This window comes from Perna viridis, chromosome 14, assembly GCF_037379345.1.
Source record: "Perna viridis isolate PV_CMFRI_1.1 ecotype Kerala chromosome 14, ASM3737934v1, whole genome shotgun sequence".
NCBI classification, from domain to species: Eukaryota; Metazoa; Mollusca; class Bivalvia; order Mytilida; family Mytilidae; genus Perna; species Perna viridis.
This window is the reverse complement of record NC_142458.1, coordinates 26,033,770-26,052,373: the sequence shown is the minus strand read 5'-3', so window position 1 is coordinate 26,052,373 and position 18,604 is coordinate 26,033,770. Positions and strand designations below refer to the sequence as shown.

Here is an 18,604-nt window from a genome sequence, read left to right as displayed (position 1 = left end):
AAAATATATATATGAACATTTGGGTTCATATTGAGGTATTTTTGTTTTCATGGATGGTAATATTTCAGATATTGGACTTGAAAGATTAAAATATTTATGACTTGGGCTCATTAGAAACCTACTATCCTATATGATTGCATTGAAATAGTCAAAAACTTGTCAGAAGTACGGAATTTTAAAATACAAATGACAATTGCCGGTGAAATGGAACAAAATATGAAAATCCGAAAATTCCTATTTTCGTAAGAAAAACTCATTATTGTCAAATGGAAACTGAAAAAAATACGCGGCTGAAACGGGCAGATATGTTAGATACATTAATTATTGATACAATAGTATCCAAAATGTCTATTTTACAACATGTAAATGCTAAAATTAACATTTGGTGCATGTTGAGGTATTTTGTACATAGGTAGAGGTGGTAATATTTCAGCTATTGGACTTGAAAAGTTCAAATATTTATGACTTGGGCCCATTAAAAAGCTTTTACTCTATATAATCGTATCTGAATATATGAATTTACAAAATATTGTTTGAAGTATGGTATTTGATAATACAATTGACAATTACCGGTGAAATGGAACAAAATATGAAAATCCGAATGAGAATTATGTTTGTTACATGTACTAAGACCAGTTTTCTTTGGGTAGGGGTAATATTTTGAACATTTTTTTTTAATTCTTTCTTGAAAAATTAGCTTTTCGTGGTTTAATTTTTGTAAAAAATTAAAGTATCTATCGAAATTTTGACGTTTTAGTTGAGCAATGACTTGCAGAGTCGAATTTAATATGCGACTTTTTACAGGAAAATCGAAAATCCCATTTCTGCATTTATTGATAAATTTTGACTACGAAAATCGCCACAAGTCATCAACAGAATCCCAGAAGTATAAATTGTGATATTATAAAACAGAAAATACCACATAAAACATTTTTCACTGAAACATAAATACCAAATGGGTTTTGATATTGGACAATATCTAAATTTACAATGTATGCGATTCTTCTGTGGGGTAGGGGTATATTTTGTTTCATCTTACTTCACCACACACCCTAAGAGTTACCCTTGCAGGTTCGGGTGTTAAAAGAATAGGCCTGCAGCAGCGCTAGGCTTGTCGTATAAGGCGACTAAATAGTGCTCAGAAACCTAGCCGGGGGTTAGGTGCTCTGCCCACAGAGCAACTGGGATGTGTGCCACAGGTGGTGGAATGGGGTACCCCTGGTGTGTTATATGCTGGGGTTGTCAGGCTATAATACGGAAAACCTGACCGCAAACCGTAGTGGTGCACCGTGTTGGGAACGATGCCACGTTCATTTTATCATCCATTTCATGTTCATTGTCTGAATATAGCTGAAATATTGCTGCTCGGACGTTAATCCCAACAAACAAACTAAGAGTTACCACAACTTTCTTGGTACTATTGTGAAAGTTAGACATTTGGCTACATGCTGACACCTATATATGCCAATTTACCTCGTTTAGTAAAAAGTGGAGTAAAAATACATGAAAAATGAATTTTTGCCTCGGCGAGGTACAAAAAGTAGCAAAAAAATTAAAAGTACTTCAGTTTTTATGGGTTCTTTTGGCGACAAAATAATTCGTAAATGGAAGGTGAAAGGGTAGCTGAAAATTATATTTTGGTTGACGAGTGGGGATGAACGGGAAGTTATCTCAGACCGCGTACTATGACACCTGTTTGTTTCTGCTGTATTTGTTTAGGTCAGAGTTAAAAGTATACCCCATGCTACATTGTGAAGATTATCATGAGCTTTGTGTACATAATGTGTTACAACAAGTACATTCGTACATTTCATGTTTTCATGGATTGAAATAACGGCAATAGAGACATAATTAAGTACACGAAGACTAAGAGATAGAGATTCTTTTGCGTGGTTAAGACTTTCAAAAAAGCTCAAACTAGCACCTCATTTGCGTGAACAATTACATTAGTACCATTTGTTTATTTCAAAGCCAAATTATGATCTCAATTTTCACGTCTTCATATCCTTAATAAATGCCATAAATGTCAAATATAGGACGATTAAATATTAATAATTAAGTTGATGTTCTGAATGTCAATACAGGAAACAAAGACGCGCATAATGTAGCAAACAGAATAAAATCAATTACATATTAAAACTGTACATAAGGAGAACTAAATGTTACAATGTCCATACAAAAAATAAGCACCAACAATATGGAATACAAAAAAAAACTGGGATTGACATCACGCGTTCCAAAAGAGTAAGCATGTCCTCCCTCGCCAATGGCACCCATCCCATTGCAAGTTAGTATAATACCGGTAGAAATCTACATTAGTAGATACAATATTGCAGCTCCCTCGCAAGACAGAGCAACAAAGGGTCCCATATACAACAAAGTCGGTTAAAGACTTAAATTCATTACAATGTATATAATATCCGTCATAAAATCAGAAACTGAAAAAAGTATATATATCATGGACTGAGTTATACAACATATACATGTAGATATAATCGAAAACCCTGCTTTAAGTCAGTGCTGTCTAATTAAAATAAAGTTTATTAATACTGGAAAAATGTTCCTTGCAAATATGACATTTTCTATTGATTCGTTGCAACTGCAAGGCGTCTTCCTTACAAACTGTGTGTCCACATGGTATAAGAACTGAATTCACTTGTCTATCCATACAGACACTGCAGGTACGTTCAGCGTTTCCTGAATCTTCTGTTTTCTTTGTTCTTTCTTGATCTTGGGAACAATCAAACTTGACCTCCCGATTGCTAAATGGAGTCTGGGCTTGAGACCCACGCCTTAAAATACAAAATGTAAAGGTAAATATAGCAAGATTAAAGTGTTAAATGTTATTTAAGAAAAACAATGCATACCATTCAAGTATAATTACAATGTATAACCAGAAAAGTACTTTGCTACATTTTTCCATATAGCATCATAAGCCGATAGACTGACGTATCTGTCTAATGGAATAAGAGACAATAACCCCTTTACTATTTGCTTCCATTGGCTACATTCAATTACATGTATGTAGCTTTAAAACTCATTAATTCAATTATACGTGTAGCAATTAGGAAAATACATTAATACAGTACGCTTCTGGCTGTACTCAATTCGTGTTTAATGATAAATTAGAATTGAAGTCTGCTTTAAATTAACAAATTACCAGTTTTAATCACAAACATTTTTAATTCCTTTGTTTTGTATCCTAGCAGACACAGCTGATCGTCATGCGACCAAACGTAGATTTATCATAAGCCTATGTTAAATGGCAACAAAAACAAACTAACAAAATAGATCCTGATATTAAAAATAACTGTTTTTTTTGTTTTTGTTTTTGTTTTTTTTAATTATTTCTTTATTTTATTTTATTTTAACCTGAAAATGTCGTGGTCGTGATCACATTGTATATATGTTAGAAGGTAAGATCATGATGACGGCTGAAGAACTTTTGAAAAGACGACTTTAATGGATGACAGCATATCCCTTGTATAATGTACATACACTTAGCTTTCTTTAGAAAATCTCTAATGTTAACACTGTCTAGAAAACATCAAACGTTGAGAGACAAAAACTCAATTATTGAAGCTTGAAAGTAACTACAAAGGTACGGATAGTTGACAATTGGGGAATCACAGTGGTTGGGTATACGATGTGTTTCACGGGCATACATGTTTGTATATTTAATTCTGAACTGTTTTTGTTTGACAACGTCCTCTTTCTCTATTGCTAGGGCTCGATTGTAGTTCCAGTTTTTAATTATTATAAGAATTATTCAAAAGTTTACACTCAATTTAATTAATGACTTACGCATACCATTTTAAGAAACATATTTCGTCTGGAAATTCTTCAAAATGCCAAGATGACATTTTTTTTTTTCAAAAAAGGAACGTTTGACTAAGCAGTTACTTACGGTTAGTAAATTTTATTTAACTCTACTGTGAATAATTATGGAAAACATTCTGATATTAGTTTTGATTGACTAAATTTACACTATAAGCAGTCAAAAGTAGTATCATATTATACAGAAAAATATACACGTATTATTCAAGGCTATCATAGAATATGAAAAGGACGGTGAATCACCCATGGCTTGATTCTTGCATGGAGCTTAACTTAAAGGAACAAATAGTCTTACCCATATTGTTCATTGAGTTCAAAACAAAGTGAGGCCACCCATGCAGCTCCTGCTCGTTCAGTCAATTGCACCGCGTGTGAGAGGGCAAAAATAAAGCCTTGAAAATCTGCATCGGCGTTCTTGAAATTAGTAAAATGATGATTTCCGTTTTTGCCGCAGGCCCATCTCCATAAGCAAACTGGTCCAAAATGTGAGGGCTTGGACCCATTAACCTTAGAACACTTCATATATCCGGACTGAGAAAGTTGAATCACGGATTTGTCTTCGTCGCACTTCCACTGACATGGTTCATTTCCACTGAAAAATAAAAGAAAGGTGTAATGAAAAACAAAACGTGTTTTTAATTAGGTGGAAAAACGTTGCTGCGATGGTTTTAAGGATAAACTTTTCCTCCGTAAATTATTTACTAATCATACATTTTGTATTTTGAAAATGCATACTAGCAGTGAAAAATGAAATTTCGAGACAGAGAATAAAACGAACGGGAGCGTTGGTGTCCATTAACTTTTACTCATACAAGGAAAAGGCCACAAGGCAGTCTCTATTGAAAGTTCGTTTTCCAATATGTTAATTTTATTATCATTACCTTACAATTATTTATTCAATGTTTCGCACTAGGTACTTATTCTAAGGTTTCATGTTATACACCTGTCGTGTGAAAACCTATAAAAAGTCTTAGGTCATGATGAATTATAAGTAGAATAGTATTTGAATGCAGCTCGGTGGTTCATTTCGTAAAATAGCGTTTTATTGAATATACGCGTCATTTATGTGATAAATCTGATGGTGACCAAATATTCCTTAAAATATCATAAAAACCTACCTTTCACAACCGTCAATTGGACATCTGAAATTGTCCAGTCGGTGCCAGATTTCCATGATTTGGTATCAATCAATACCGCTTTGTCTGACATATATTACGACGTCATGTATGTATCTATTTTTAGATCTTCCAACTTCCTTTAAACGTGGGAGTAATTTCGTTGAATTCTAAAAATGAAAACTAATTACTTTTAAATTCTGAATAAATATTCAAAAATCTTATTATTCACGCTTCAAAACTTGATTCATGCATGATAGTGTTTAAAGTATTCTCTCATTTAACCGTTTCCTATTGGTAGAACCGAATTGATCACGAGATTTTTAAGTTTAATAAATACTTCTAAATATACTACTACGAAGTAGATAGTTTACTTAGAATCATGACGCAAATATTTAAAAACATACAACATATTGGTCGATCGACTAGCCAATTACAATACAGAACATTCCATTGCGAACAGTAACCGCTATTTACGTATGTGGAAGCGTGACGCAAATATTTTTTTTATAAATATCAATAAGTCTACATGTACCTAATATTGATAGTATTAAAGGAGCATGGATTAAAAAAATCTTTAATGCAATACCTCTTGAAAGCCGGTTTCCATTGAAAGTTATCACACTTTTGTCATGTGGATCATTACATCAATTGAAACGTTTATTTATTTTTTTTTTTTTTTCGTTTACGTGTATCAATGTTTTCAAGATATGTAAGAATTACAATTTTGCATTTAAGGGCTATGAATCTAAAACGGATTTGCTATTATACATCCTGGACAGCGAAGAACTTTTGTGGGTCTCGTTATTATGATCATACACAATTTGAATGTTTTTATTTTACATATCGTGATTTTCAAGTGATAAGCCATAACCACGGAAATTGCCAATATTGGGGGTTTTCAATGGTAATTATAACTCTAACAATGAGTCATATATAACTTAGTCTCGAAGAATCTTTTAGGCCTTAACATAAGGATCATTTTATGTTCTTTGTTGTGTATGTCTGTTTTCCATGTCTGGTCTTTGTCCCTGCATTACATTCTTTTGATTACCGCTATAACCTTGGTTCCCTTGATTACTCTTTCATAGTTTCTCATTCACTTTAAATTTGTTGATTTGTTATTTTATGTTCTGTTTTGTTTGTCTGTTTTCCATGTCTTATTTTTTTTTGAAGTTGTAAATCGTCATTTTTGTTTTACTTTGACAAAAATTCTAAGTAACAACTTTGGACCGTAGATAGCTCTTGTAGGTATTGCCTTTAAGATGTTACTTCATCAGCCGAGTTTCTGTCTATCTAGTCATTGCAACAACAACAAAAACAAAACAAAAACAATTAACAAAACAAAATCGTGATGTTTTCTTTTTACCAATCAAGGCCAATAACACTAACATGAACAACTTGGTTTTTAGAGAAAAAAATGTAGACCTTGTCATTTTTTTTTCAAATGAGTTTTTTTTTTATCTTTAAAGCGCAATACATTTAACTCCAACAAATAACCGTCATACAACTGCAGTTCGGCGGAGACTTTTGTGAGTTCTTCGTGTAGAAGACGTACAGTCTAATTTGTGTTCAATTATTTCTTAGTTTTTGAGACACTTGTACAAATGGTGACTTGATCCCTTTATCATAAATTATAATATAAGGAAATCGAAACCTTTTAACGCTCCCGAAAAAAAACATATAAAAACCTTTGATAAATGTTGTCCGCTCTGATTTGATTCTAATAGCCTTCAAGTATAGTAAAATTTGTAACGATATACAGTTTTAATTGTCATAAAGCATTATCCTAATTGTCATGGTCTGAAATGTCTATGGGCCGAGATGTCCTGCATTCGTAAGGAATTATGGGTTGTCTTTCGGTCGAATTCTCCGCCATAGTTAAACAATATGATTCTTATAAAATGTGAAACGTCTTAAAATTGGTTACGTTGTTTTCGTACACATGCAAACTGTTATGCCTATCCTTATCTTGTAGGAGCTATGATTCGATTTGTATTTGGTTACCGAAACTAGCGAATATTTCCGAGACTGGTTTGAATCTCTATTGCTCTTACAAAATATACGCTAATAGAGCTGCCATGATGCTGTTTTTCTGCTCCTGAAAATGAAGGTACAAGCCGGATATTGATGCTTTTTCTAGCCATAAGTATGCGAAACAAAGTTGGTAATACAACCATAGCGTATCAAGGACGGCTATGTTTCATGCTTAACATATACATGTGTGCAATCGATGCAATTTTCAAAGCAGATAATATAAGGATGATGGTGGATAAATTTTTAAGTTGTTTTCCGGTTGTTATTTCATGTGGTATATATAATAAAAATGCAGCATTCTATATTTGATATAATTATGTAAGAGCTACATGTACCAGTGCAACTAGAAAGAAATGATACATTTTATCGTTTCTATTCGTTCAGTTACTAAGCGGACGAGCTTATATATGTATTTGCGATTTTTGTTTTTTATTTTTATTTTTGTTCAATTTTGTTTTGTCTTTATTTATTTTCATATAGTACATATGTTGAAAGTGGCTGAAAATCTATGGCATTAGACTAAATGAAACTGAAAATGCTGACCTACTGAATATGTATATGTGTAAAACTCGTTGCCTCACCCCTCTTTTGGAATTTCCAATAACAATTTTCCTCATGTTGATATCGACTAAGTTCTTACTGTTATCGATGTTTGAATGGCATACCAATTTTTGTAGAATCGGGTGGATGTAAATTTGTCTATTAACTTGCTTTACTTGTCAAATCGGTCTAAACCATTGACAGTATATGGCAGTAACAAAACAACATAAATATGTATAAGACATAATAAATTTAATAATTCATGAACTATATTTACAAATGACAGACATGGTTCAAAATAACGGTCCTTGTGTGTAATATGGCTCAACACGAATACCGTAGAATATGGTTCGGTTCTTTAAAACAATTGGTAAAATATACAGCTTTGGTACTTATTTCAACTGTATTCTCAATAAAATGATGCCAATTCATCTATTGCTGCAAATAAAAAGATATATTCATCAAATGTTTTATTTTATAACAAATTAAATCTGTATATTGCATGTACATTTGTACATGTACAATGTAGCAAGGTCAAATTAATAATTTGGTTAAACAATTACAGTGTGTGTATGTTTAAATGGTAAGTTTATATAATCATTTCGACGGAAGATATACGATATTAATAAAATGCCTCCTTTGTGAGCAACAATTCAACTCTCGCCAGTAGACTATCTATATTAAGTAATACGCACGGTTCACGAGTGAATACGTGTATATATACAAAGAAGGCCATATCACGTAACCCAACGACGGCAAAGTGCCATGTGGCACCATATCAAATAAATGATAATGAGAATAAAGATATTATGTATATGAAATTGTTATGTACTCATCTAGTACTCCAGTAAACAGACAACTAGCTTCATGTACAATAAGTGTACGTTTCACGCATTCATAGTGTAATCCATGTATACATGTAGTTACTTACGAATATTGTTCTTCCAATTCAATGCAGAGTGCTCCAACCCATTTAGCGCCTGCCTCTTGCATAAGCTGAACTGCATGTGAGAGGGCAAAGGTGAACCCTTGAAAGTCTGCTTCTTTAAACTTCTTGTACGGATGACTTCCATGATTACCACAATTCCATTTCCACGTGAGTAGTTTTCCATAATGCTCATACCCGCTGTATCTGCTAAAATTTGTAGAGTCACATCTCATGTATCCTGTTTGTGCTATAAAAACTGGTGTACGACAATCGGCACATACCCAATTACTTGGTGTGTTTGCACTACAATATTAATATTGTAATATTAAAAATAATACAAAGCATCAATTAATATATTCATAAAATTCGTTGCCCATTCTGATGCATTGCCACTAATATCCAGTAGTGTTAGATCTGTTGTGCAAAACATGTACGTATGACTACAATCGCTCTTTATAGTTTGCAAAAAATATCGAAAATGCATGAACAAATTTAAATGTCTTCAATGCTTTCAAGATTTAAGCGATAGATCATTGGTTCATAAATATATAATCAAGAGATGAATAAAAAAGATACAGGTAGCAAAACACAAGGGACATTTTTGTACAAGTCAAAGCATGGTAACGGTAATCACTTTCCGTTCAAAGTACATTGCATGATTAATCTTATTAATAAGTGATTGGCCCTATTTATAGCAACCGTGACGATAACAAAACTTACCCTGGACAGCCGTTTACGGGACATTTGAAATTTCTGAGCTGGATCCACTCCGACTCGTCACTCATTTCGATGGATGATTTGTCGAGTTTAAATCTTCAACTGAATAAATTGAATGTTTAATATGATTTTAAATCAAAATTTTGGCAGTTTGCCAGAGTTGCCTTTCTCTTTAATTTGGAAAATTTGATAATTCCCGAGAAGGAAGTATTCCGTGTTTATTTTTCGGAATTATAATTACCTTTGTCATGCCTACATTCTTGGTATAAATATCAAGGCGGAGCACATTTTCTCTATTTGAGTAATTCTTCCATACCGAAGCAACTTGCCTTAATGACAGGCAGAGTGAAAAGTAATAAAAGACACAGCTTAATTGCATAATAAGTGCAAACCTCCTAGCTTCTGCTTCCTTTTTGGGCTTATAGATGATGGACTTTTATAACGGGCACAGTAGCAGCTCTTCATACAAGACAACAAATGGAAATAGGTCGAGAACACACAATCCAAGTGTTTACACGTATGGAAGTGCAGTGGACAGTCCTAGTTATTACGATGACGAGCGCTATAACGGTCATCAGACACAGACACAGAAACTGAAACAGCACCAACGCTCTGCGGAAGGTAAGCATTTATTTTGTTGTGCACACTTTTTTCCTTTGAAACACGCACACATTGAGCTTTTAACATAAAGGGCTCGTTTTTTATTCAGAATTTCAATTTCATTCAAAACAGATACACCATATTGCTCTGCGTGGTTGAATAAATTTCAGAAAGTCGCCTATTGTACTGATTTTATCAATTTTGACCGGTGGCATTTTTATGCAGATCACTTTCACATTCACAATCATTTCAGAAAAGTTCTTCAATTACATCGCGGTCAATCTGGGTCAAGAAGTTATGAAATATGATTTATTCCTCAGTCCACAGAAGCACTTCAGATATTTTTCATGCTCGGGGACGTATTTCCACATAATTGTTACTGTTTTCGCAGCTTTCAATTCCGACGTCCATTTTCAGCCTAGGATTGAACCGTAAATAGTTTCCACCAGATTCGACGTAAACGGTGAATATAAAAGTGGACTGTTCGTTATTCTATAGCTGAAATAATTAACCATAACGAAAGCGGGGAGCCTAACTAACGCATTAAAAACTTGGTTTAACCTACCTTTTCAATCGAAATGTCTGTCCCAAGCCAGGGCCATTGCAGTGTTGCCATTTTCTGAGTTTTTCCTTGATATTTCGATTTGTTACACAGACTTGCCCAACAAAAAATCTTTTCTGACCGCTTGTTTATGTGCTGACAGTTTTGTATTACTCGCTGAGGTGTTAAAATTACATGTGGTCACCTTGTATTTACGTTATGTAGGATCATCTTAACATTATGTCGTTTTGTCTTTAAGTTCTGTCATTTCGTATTTACGTTCTGTCATTTTGTCTTTACGTTCAGTCGTTTTATGATTACGTTATGTCTATATGTATTTTACGTGATGCGGAATCTGTTTATGGCTGTTTTGCTGAATTGTGAGGTATTAGTTTTCTTTTATTTTCAGTTTTCTTGACCTAAATATGTAAGTTTCATAAGCGCTGCACATTTTCTTTCGGGACTATTTTTCAGCGACGTGCTACGTGACGTCACGTACGTTGTGAAGCTGAGATACACTTTTTTTTAATAAAAAATCGGTTATCTATGACGGTCTCGTTTAAAATTTGTTGAATAATTTTGGGATTTATTCATTCTAATCGGGTAAGTTACTGTATTTATTCATTTTCCATTGTAGACTAGAAAATAATGCCACAAATTAGCCATTATTGCATACGCAGTAAACAAACAGACGGTTATTTGGGTCGTGAAATGTTCCTACGCTGTTGCTTGCACGCGGTGACATAGAAACTAGCGATAATTTTCATTCTCACTCGACTGGCGTGAAATTGAAAATTATCGTTTAACAAGATCAAAGGGATTTTAAACAAAATACCGATAATTATCTTTACTACGACAGGTCGTTGCGTCCTTATGTTATGTCGATCTCTGTTACTCCGGAACTTTTCGTGTCAATTTCAAATCAGAGCGTAAAAGGCAAAATAGACGTTACAACCCCATTAGAATAGTGCTGGACGAAATGAATTTGGGTAATCTATCCATTAAATATATTGTGCAAAATGAAAGTGTAATTCATCAGCAAAAATGCAAAGAAAACGCAAATGGCCATTAACTGCTCCAATTACAATGAACAAGCGAAATAATTTTAATGTTTTAGTGGTGAAAAGAAAAAAATAGAAAAAACGCTATATATACACTGCACTTACCATTTTTGTTTATTCTTTCACTTTTTAACCACTAAAACGTCAAATTACTGTGAACATGTCCTGTTTTACATGGGTTTTGAAAGGGAGTACATAAGAAAAAATCACTGCACGTAAAGAAAATAAAAATGCATATAAAGTATCTAGAGATGGACATAACATAAAGGCGCAACGAACTCACGTAATAAAAAAAAATACTGCGCGTAAAGATAAATCCACATAACGTAAATATATGTTGACATAACGTAATCATATAACGACAGAACGTAAAGACGAAATGACAGAACTTGAATACGAAATCGCAAAATATTCCTACTTAATGTAAGTACAAAATGACCACATGTAATTATAAAACCTCAGCAAGTAATATAAAATTGACAGACAGTTTAGGCGTTCTATAATATTCGGCTTCTTAAATGGTACTTATTTTAGACAGTGTTCTTGTTTATTGAATCAGATTGGATACAATGTCATTATTATCTTTTCAGCAAGTGCTCAGATGGTTTATGAAGTTTATGGGAACGTGATTGGTATTCTTGAAGAACACGAGACCAGGGAACTTAAAAATGCCAAACTTTCCAAAGGAATGAAGAGATCAGATATTTATATCCCGAACCAATCCCATAAATCGGACAGAGACGTAAGACAAAACTAATTTATCAATATGATAATGGCTAGGAAAGACAGAATAATACAAATTATGAGCACGAATAATAACTATATTTTGGTCATGTAATTCATAAATATTTTGTCCGTTAATAATCCGGTTCGAATGAAACAGGAACAGTAAAAACTGCATGTAAGAAAATGCACATAGTTTTAGTAAAATCATGTCTGATACATGTAAGGTCAACTCGATTTTCCCTCCATGGTAATGATAATAACTAAAGACAGATGAACTCCGAAACGCTCAAAATGAATCATAGAATCATACCAAGCCATGGTATTAACCGAATTAGCCGACATTCGTAAAGCTGATTACATCATTTACTAATATTTATGATTCGATTTGTATTTTATCATCGAAGCTAATGAATATTTTCCGAGAATGGATTGGTTCTCAGTTGCGTTAACAGGGAAAACGGTAGTATTCGAGAGCCGACAGTGCTAACATTTTTAAATTAAGTAATTTCAAAATAAAACCTAAACATGTACAGTACATGCATTCAAAAATCGAAAAATCACAATGACATAGGGGGTTCACCTTTTTTCAACCGACCACCAAAAGCTTTAAGGCATCAGATGTTTTGGCTTTGTGTACTTGTAGCTTTGCATGGTGGACGTGTTTTTCAACAAGCGGTCGGCTATCCAATGGGAACAAATTGTGCTCCTTTACTTGCTGACCTATTCCTTCATTTTTATGAGGTACCATGAAAATTGATTTATTCAACGGGTCATAGTTTTCCTTTCCTCGTTTGTCTACTCCCGACTTGACTTTTTATGAGGAACTCGGTGGGTGTTTCTGGAAAAACAGAGGACGCTTACTCTACCGGTGCACCTGGTCCATGCTCCCAGTTTTTTAGTGGAGCCCGAGTCGATCATTTGTTTTTGTACATGTATGTATGATTTTAGTTACTTTATGTTCTTTGCTGTGTATGTCTGTTTTCCATGTCTGGTCTTTGTCCCTGGATTATATTCTTTTGATTTCCACTATAACCTTGGTTCCCTTGATTACTCTTGGAATAGATTAATTTTACAAAAACCAAATTATTGTTACCGTTTCCTTAACAGCTCAAATGTGGCATTAGTCATTATAACTCGTACTTTTTAGTCGTTCCTGAAAACAGCGAGGATATTTATACTACATAATATAGCTTTATGTGTTTTATTCGGTAAAACTTTAATATGCGCTTTTTTCCAAAACAAACGTTACAATGTAATACATTGTACGTGTACGTCCATTGACTAGGTACAAGATTGCACTGTGTCTTTTGGAGAGAAGGGTTTGGGATTTTATTTTCGGAGAGGATCCGATGTAACCACAGCGACTGCTACATTTACTATACACAAAAAGTTGTATTGTTTGCGTATCAATCAAAATAGCATAGGCATATATTTAAAAAATAATATGTAGACTGTATACGTGACAAAGAGGGTTAGTTTTAACTGATTTAACCCATCTTTTAATTTGGAAATGCCTGTACCAAGGCATGACCATTGCGGTTTTCTCCAATTTTTACCCTGAAATTTTCCTGTATTATACAGACTTTTGACTATATGTTTGACTGCTGCATAGACATTGTATTTCACTTGCTCGGTTCTTTTTTTATTACCCATCATTTATTATTTCATACGTTATTACCAATGCGCTCCCATGAAGTATTCTAGTTTAAAATTACTATGGCTGACAAACATACTTTATACCCCGACGCTGAAATTAGAGCAAATTAAAAAAATAATTGTTTTGGTGGAGTATTTTGACTTTCGAGCGTTTTCGTGATACCACTCTAGCGAAAATGACCTTTAAAACACAAGAAACCTTCAACACGCGTTAAATGGTTGCATAATCAACCTTGGTACTTGTCTATATGTCTTTTAAGTGGCAATATCCAGTTTTAAATTAATTCAGGAGCTTTTAAAAAGCTAAATAATCAGGTTTTTTTCATGAATTGTTAAAAGGGATTTCTGTAAATAGGATTGAGAACCAAACCTGTTAGGAAAATATTCGCTAAATTCGATGATAACATCGATTTAATTTGTTTAAAAGGCCAGAGTTTGCACACGGTTAGTTATGTAAAGAAGTCTATCCGGGTACAAATAAATATGACAGATATGCTTCTTTGGAAACACTTCAAAAAATTCATCCTTCGAATTTGATTTGATTAAAAGAAGTTAGAAATTGGGTTTTCATATTGGAAATATTTTTGCAATAGAATTTAAAAAAAAAAAGGAATAAACGGAAAACTAATTAAAAATTCGAATTACATCATCAAGTTGGCGTAAGCTACAAATAACATAAATTGTAATTTCAATTTCTATTGAAAAAAAAAGTTGCAAAATTTTCATTTTTTGAAAAAAATCAAACAAAGGAATCAACTAAAATGCGAACTATTAGTATTTGAAAAGTTAAAAAAAAATAAGTAACAAAATTCAATTTGTTTCGATACAAAATTCCTGATTGACTGCCTCTTTTGGAGCAAACTGTGCCTGAATCCCATTGTTAATATGTGGACACAAAGCACGAAGAATCTATACATTTAAATGAGAAGACCTCATTTTGTGTGTCGTTCTCTTCCTTCCATGATACATTAATCTTCGTGCCTTTGTGTGCTATAGTTATTATGCATAGTCGCATTAGTCATTCTCGCTTATGATTATTCCGTTTGGGTTATTTAGGGAGAAAAACGAAAATAAAGGCTGCAAACAACTAGAGTTCCATAGGCTTCAATGTTAATTTCACTACGTTCAATGAGTTATGGAGCTTCTACCTTAGTTTAACCTGAAGAAGACTATACATCACCTAAAAGCTGCATGTGTACACTAACAGCACTGACAATATTATGTGGGGTTTACTACCTTGCAACCCTGGCTCTTGGAAGACAATGATCTAAAAATAGAATAATTTACACAATATTGCTTCTGCATAGCCCTCAACTTTTTACACAAGTCTACTGGTTAAAAATTCAGATCGTTATATTGACATCTGTTCAAGATACTTTTGATACCTTTTCTGAATTATCCAGTCATATAATGTTTTACAACAGTTCATCCTACAAGACTGTACATACTTACAACCATGCTCTAAATGACCGCGGTGTTGCGGGAGTGTTTTATTGTTTCCAATGTTTTAGGAGTTTATACAAAATGTCCTGGTTTGGGACAGTTTACACCTTTTAGATTTGCTTAATTAATTTAAAATCACTCTAAAGTAACAATTTATGAATTTGGATCCAAAAATCTATATAATAATCAATGATGGAAGTCTTCAAAGTGGCTAATCGTCAAATAATATATGCCACTGACTTTTGCTTGCTTTCAACATCTAGGCAAATCCAATGCTCTACTAAATTTTACTCCAAATTAATCAGTGAATTTCTCAACGTATGGACTTGTTCAGAATTTTCAGAAAATCACTAGAACTGAAACTTAAAGATTTTAGGTTGATTGATAATATACATTCATGTATTTTTCCATTTCACATCTCGTACATTTGCACATTATTAGCAAAATAAGTATATTCCTTTTTCGAACATAATTTAAACGTGACATTTTAGAACGTTCCAAAGCTTATTTCGGTTTCAAAAGTTCATTACAGCTTGTGTTGCAATGTTTTATATGTACCGACTTTGAACATTGAACTTTGTTTTGTAACGACAGTTCGTCAATCGACCTACATCATGTACAAACGAAGTTGCGATATGCTCTATCTAAAATCGGGTGCCGATCCGAATGTATCTCAATCAAAATAACTCGGCCACTGGTCGTTTTTCAGCTATATTTATCAGAAAGTCCAATGCTAACCGATCATTTCAACTTTTAATATGAACTTTCCGCTCTCAAACAAACAATGAACACCCGTAGAACACCTGTACATGTAAAGTATTTAATAGGTAAATTTTGATCTCGAATGAAGCTAGAATTGACGGTTCTACGGGAGCAGCATAAGGCGGTGTTCAGTGTAATATATACACATGTAATTATGCAAATCATATACGAATGTACAGTACTAAAATAACAAGTACAAAAAGTCGCTAACAATATTGGCGACTTGACAATTAATATGAACCTCTTCTAATTAATTAGAAGTATGTTGTTACTGCATTTGATACTGTTAGTTCAATTATACGACTGGAAGTTATTTTGCCCCAATACTTGAATGTTCTGGTTTTTTTTTTATTTTCATTATTAAGGTGATATCTTTTTTTTAGGTTAAAAGCATACTGGAAGCCCAACTTTTATTGTTCGAAACTCAGTTGAAGTCATGTCGTACTGATATACGAGATACTGTTGTAAAAAATCTTAAAGAATTAACGCTTCAATGGAACGCAGAGCGACAGACCCATAAATTGCCTGATGATCAATTAACGGATGTTTATCTTGGACGTTTGTATGAAATACTAGCTAGAGGAAGCACGAGACATTCAGATGACTTCCGGGAAAAGTAAGCACGCAAAAAGGTTGTACCTGCATTCACATAGTTACTTGTTTGGGTGTTATCACTGTAATAGAGGTAGACAATGAAGCCGAAATCGAAAAAAATGGCCAGGGCATTGACATATGTCATTTTGCGAAAATGATTTGTTTCAGTTACGTATGTGTGTTTATACACTAGATTCATTTGTCTCTCTTCTATGTAGTTAGTTGAATCAACTACAATCTCTTTAAATGCATTCTGTGCTTTTTTTTCTGGGCAGAATTTTGTAGTTGTAGTCGAAAATTGTAATTTAGTTCGAAATTTGAAAGTAAATTATCAAGAATGTAACTAAAATATTAAATCATTGAATGACTTGAATATTTCATTTTTTGTATTTTTTTTCTTTTCTACTTGATAGTTTAAATGGAAATGTTTTGTTAGTGACTACAATTTTTTTTCTTAATTACATCCAGGCCAAAAAACATCAAAGGAGTCACCAGAGAAGATATGGAGGTAGTGATTGGGGCCCAACACAGAATCAGCCATCTTGATACGGAATTTGAAAATCCGGCGCAAAGAGCGAAAACCCCAACCGTTCGGCCTGGAGACCTCTATAAAGGTAATAATTTCATTTATGTAATCAGGGCTGCCTTAACACAACAGTCAAGGGTCCGATTTCTTCCACAGAAAGTTCGTCATTGTACAAACTACATACATGTCTACCAAAATACCAAGTTGCATGGAAATACGATAGTGGTGCTTTATTCAAACAAATCTATAGGTGTGCCACTAACGTCTGCTGAGCGTATTTAGTATAACTTAAAAAAAAAACAGTACTACCTTGAAAAAAAAATGCATGTTCTCACTATTTAAAATGTCAAATCCGTTTTAGTTTTTCTTATGTGAACTGTGTGCTACTTTTCGTATTTCAATAAATAATTGAAATGGTATATGAAAGTGACAAAAAATCTACCTGACACGATATGAGTTTTACTATTCCCATTCAATGAAATGATCCAATGATTACACTGGAGTATGTTCATTGTTAGAATAATGCAGAGAGGTAGGCGAATCTAAATTGTTCAATACTGTCAGGGACCTATATAACAAATTTATATACAAAGTGATGCATGTTGATTGTTTTGATATAACGATTGCTGTAAAATTTATATAAATCTTTTCTTTCAGGGGCTGAACGTCTTTTATCGGTTCGAAGTGATCTTGAACCTTACATTCCTAGAAATGAACATATGGATGTGACGTAAAGAGAAATATCTTAAAACGTTTCATTTTACTTTCATTTACAACTCGGATGTTTTTTTACACAAATAAATACACAATGAAAATATGTTTTGACACATTTGTTATATCCCAAAGTACAAGCAACTACAATATTTTCAGATCAATCTCTAAAAATATTGAGTAAATTGTTATGAAATATAGCTTGCGGATTGTATGTATGATAGAAGGTGTGCCATGTAAACTAATTTATATATATAAGCATCATAAAATATTGAAGTACATTACTGTGGAACCTATTTATTTCGAGGAGGGGAATATAGCGTTTGAATGACTGTAACAGTTCAACCTTTTTTGTACACAGGTAGTTTACTTATTTAAAAGCTTTCATATTAAAGTGCCAGTGGTCAGGTAAAATGTTTGACTAGCCTGAAGAGAACTTAACAGGGAAATTTATTGGTCTATTTTATTTCTTTATTCTTTTTTTATAAACCTTTTTACCTACTATTTGCACTCAATCGCATACACGTTCCATGTCTGTTCCTTGTTCAAACAATTGACAGGAACTACTAAAGATATAACCATGGAAACGATACACTCTTCTCTTCAGGTATTCTTTCTGTGAATGGAAACATTGTTCAATCTTTCGAAACAGTTTCAATTCTACTACCGATGCTGTTTTATGTCTTCCTGATCGTGTCTACTGAGCGGACGAGGAGGTTTTGGTGAGAGGTCTTATTTGGCCAAACTGAGGCTAGGATTTTCTAGAAGCTCAGTTTAATGAGTGTGGTCAGATGTAAAACATTTCGGTAG

The 18,604-nt window shown here is 33.4% G+C and overlaps 3 protein-coding genes across 3 annotated transcripts; 1 reads left to right on the top strand and 2 right to left on the bottom strand.

Moving 5' to 3' along the window:
• Positions 1 to 1,305: 1,305 nt before the first annotated feature.
• Positions 1,306 to 5,212, bottom strand: LOC148598789 (uncharacterized). The gene is made up of 3 exons (XM_088560077.1): positions 4,956 to 5,212; positions 4,133 to 4,429; positions 1,306 to 2,792 (listed from the first exon to the last, which is right to left on the bottom strand). The coding sequence occupies exons 1-3, from the start codon at positions 5,009 to 5,011 to the stop codon at positions 2,525 to 2,527; spliced, it is 621 nt and encodes a 206-aa protein (XP_088416203.1). The 5' UTR covers positions 5,012 to 5,212; the 3' UTR covers positions 1,306 to 2,524.
• Positions 5,213 to 7,764: 2,552 nt separating this feature from the next.
• LOC148598788 (uncharacterized) lies at positions 7,765 to 9,322 on the bottom strand. Its single transcript, XM_088560076.1, has 3 exons — positions 9,178 to 9,322; positions 8,461 to 8,760; positions 7,765 to 7,967 (listed from the first exon to the last, which is right to left on the bottom strand). Exons 1-3 carry the CDS (start codon positions 9,240 to 9,242, stop codon positions 7,958 to 7,960), a joined length of 375 nt encoding a protein of 124 aa, XP_088416202.1. The 5' UTR covers positions 9,243 to 9,322; the 3' UTR covers positions 7,765 to 7,957.
• Positions 9,323 to 9,459: 137 nt separating this feature from the next.
• LOC148598787 (uncharacterized) lies at positions 9,460 to 17,900 on the top strand. The gene is made up of 5 exons (XM_088560075.1): positions 9,460 to 9,795; positions 11,967 to 12,118; positions 16,347 to 16,579; positions 17,026 to 17,171; positions 17,741 to 17,900. Exons 1-5 carry the CDS (start codon positions 9,600 to 9,602, stop codon positions 17,815 to 17,817), a joined length of 804 nt encoding a protein of 267 aa, XP_088416201.1. The 5' UTR covers positions 9,460 to 9,599; the 3' UTR covers positions 17,818 to 17,900.
• The last annotated feature ends 704 nt before the right edge of the window (positions 17,901 to 18,604 follow it).

Excerpts from the sequence above, each read along its gene's own strand:
- LOC148598787 (XM_088560075.1), top strand. The coding sequence starts at position 9,600 with ATGATGGACTTTTATAACGGGCACAGTAGCAGCTCTTCATACAAGACA. Across the intron at positions 9,796-11,966 it reads GCACCAACGCTCTGCGGAAG|CAAGTGCTCAGATGGTTTAT; the intron begins GTAAGCATTTAT and ends TTATCTTTTCAG. Across the intron at positions 17,172-17,740 it reads GCCTGGAGACCTCTATAAAG|GGGCTGAACGTCTTTTATCG; the intron begins GTAATAATTTCA and ends CTTTTCTTTCAG.
- LOC148598788 (XM_088560076.1), bottom strand. The coding sequence starts at position 9,242 with ATGAGTGACGAGTCGGAGTGGATCCAGCTCAGAAATTTCAAATGTCCC. Across the intron at positions 8,761-9,177 it reads CCCGTAAACGGCTGTCCAGG|TGCAAACACACCAAGTAATT; the intron begins GTAAGTTTTGTT and ends TTAATATTGTAG.
- LOC148598789 (XM_088560077.1), bottom strand. The coding sequence starts at position 5,011 with ATGGAAATCTGGCACCGACTGGACAATTTCAGATGTCCAATTGACGGT. Across the intron at positions 4,430-4,955 it reads CCAATTGACGGTTGTGAAAG|TGGAAATGAACCATGTCAGT; the intron begins GTAGGTTTTTAT and ends TTTATTTTTCAG. Across the intron at positions 2,793-4,132 it reads GAACTCAATGAACAATATGG|GCGTGGGTCTCAAGCCCAGA; the intron begins GTAAGACTATTT and ends TTGTATTTTAAG.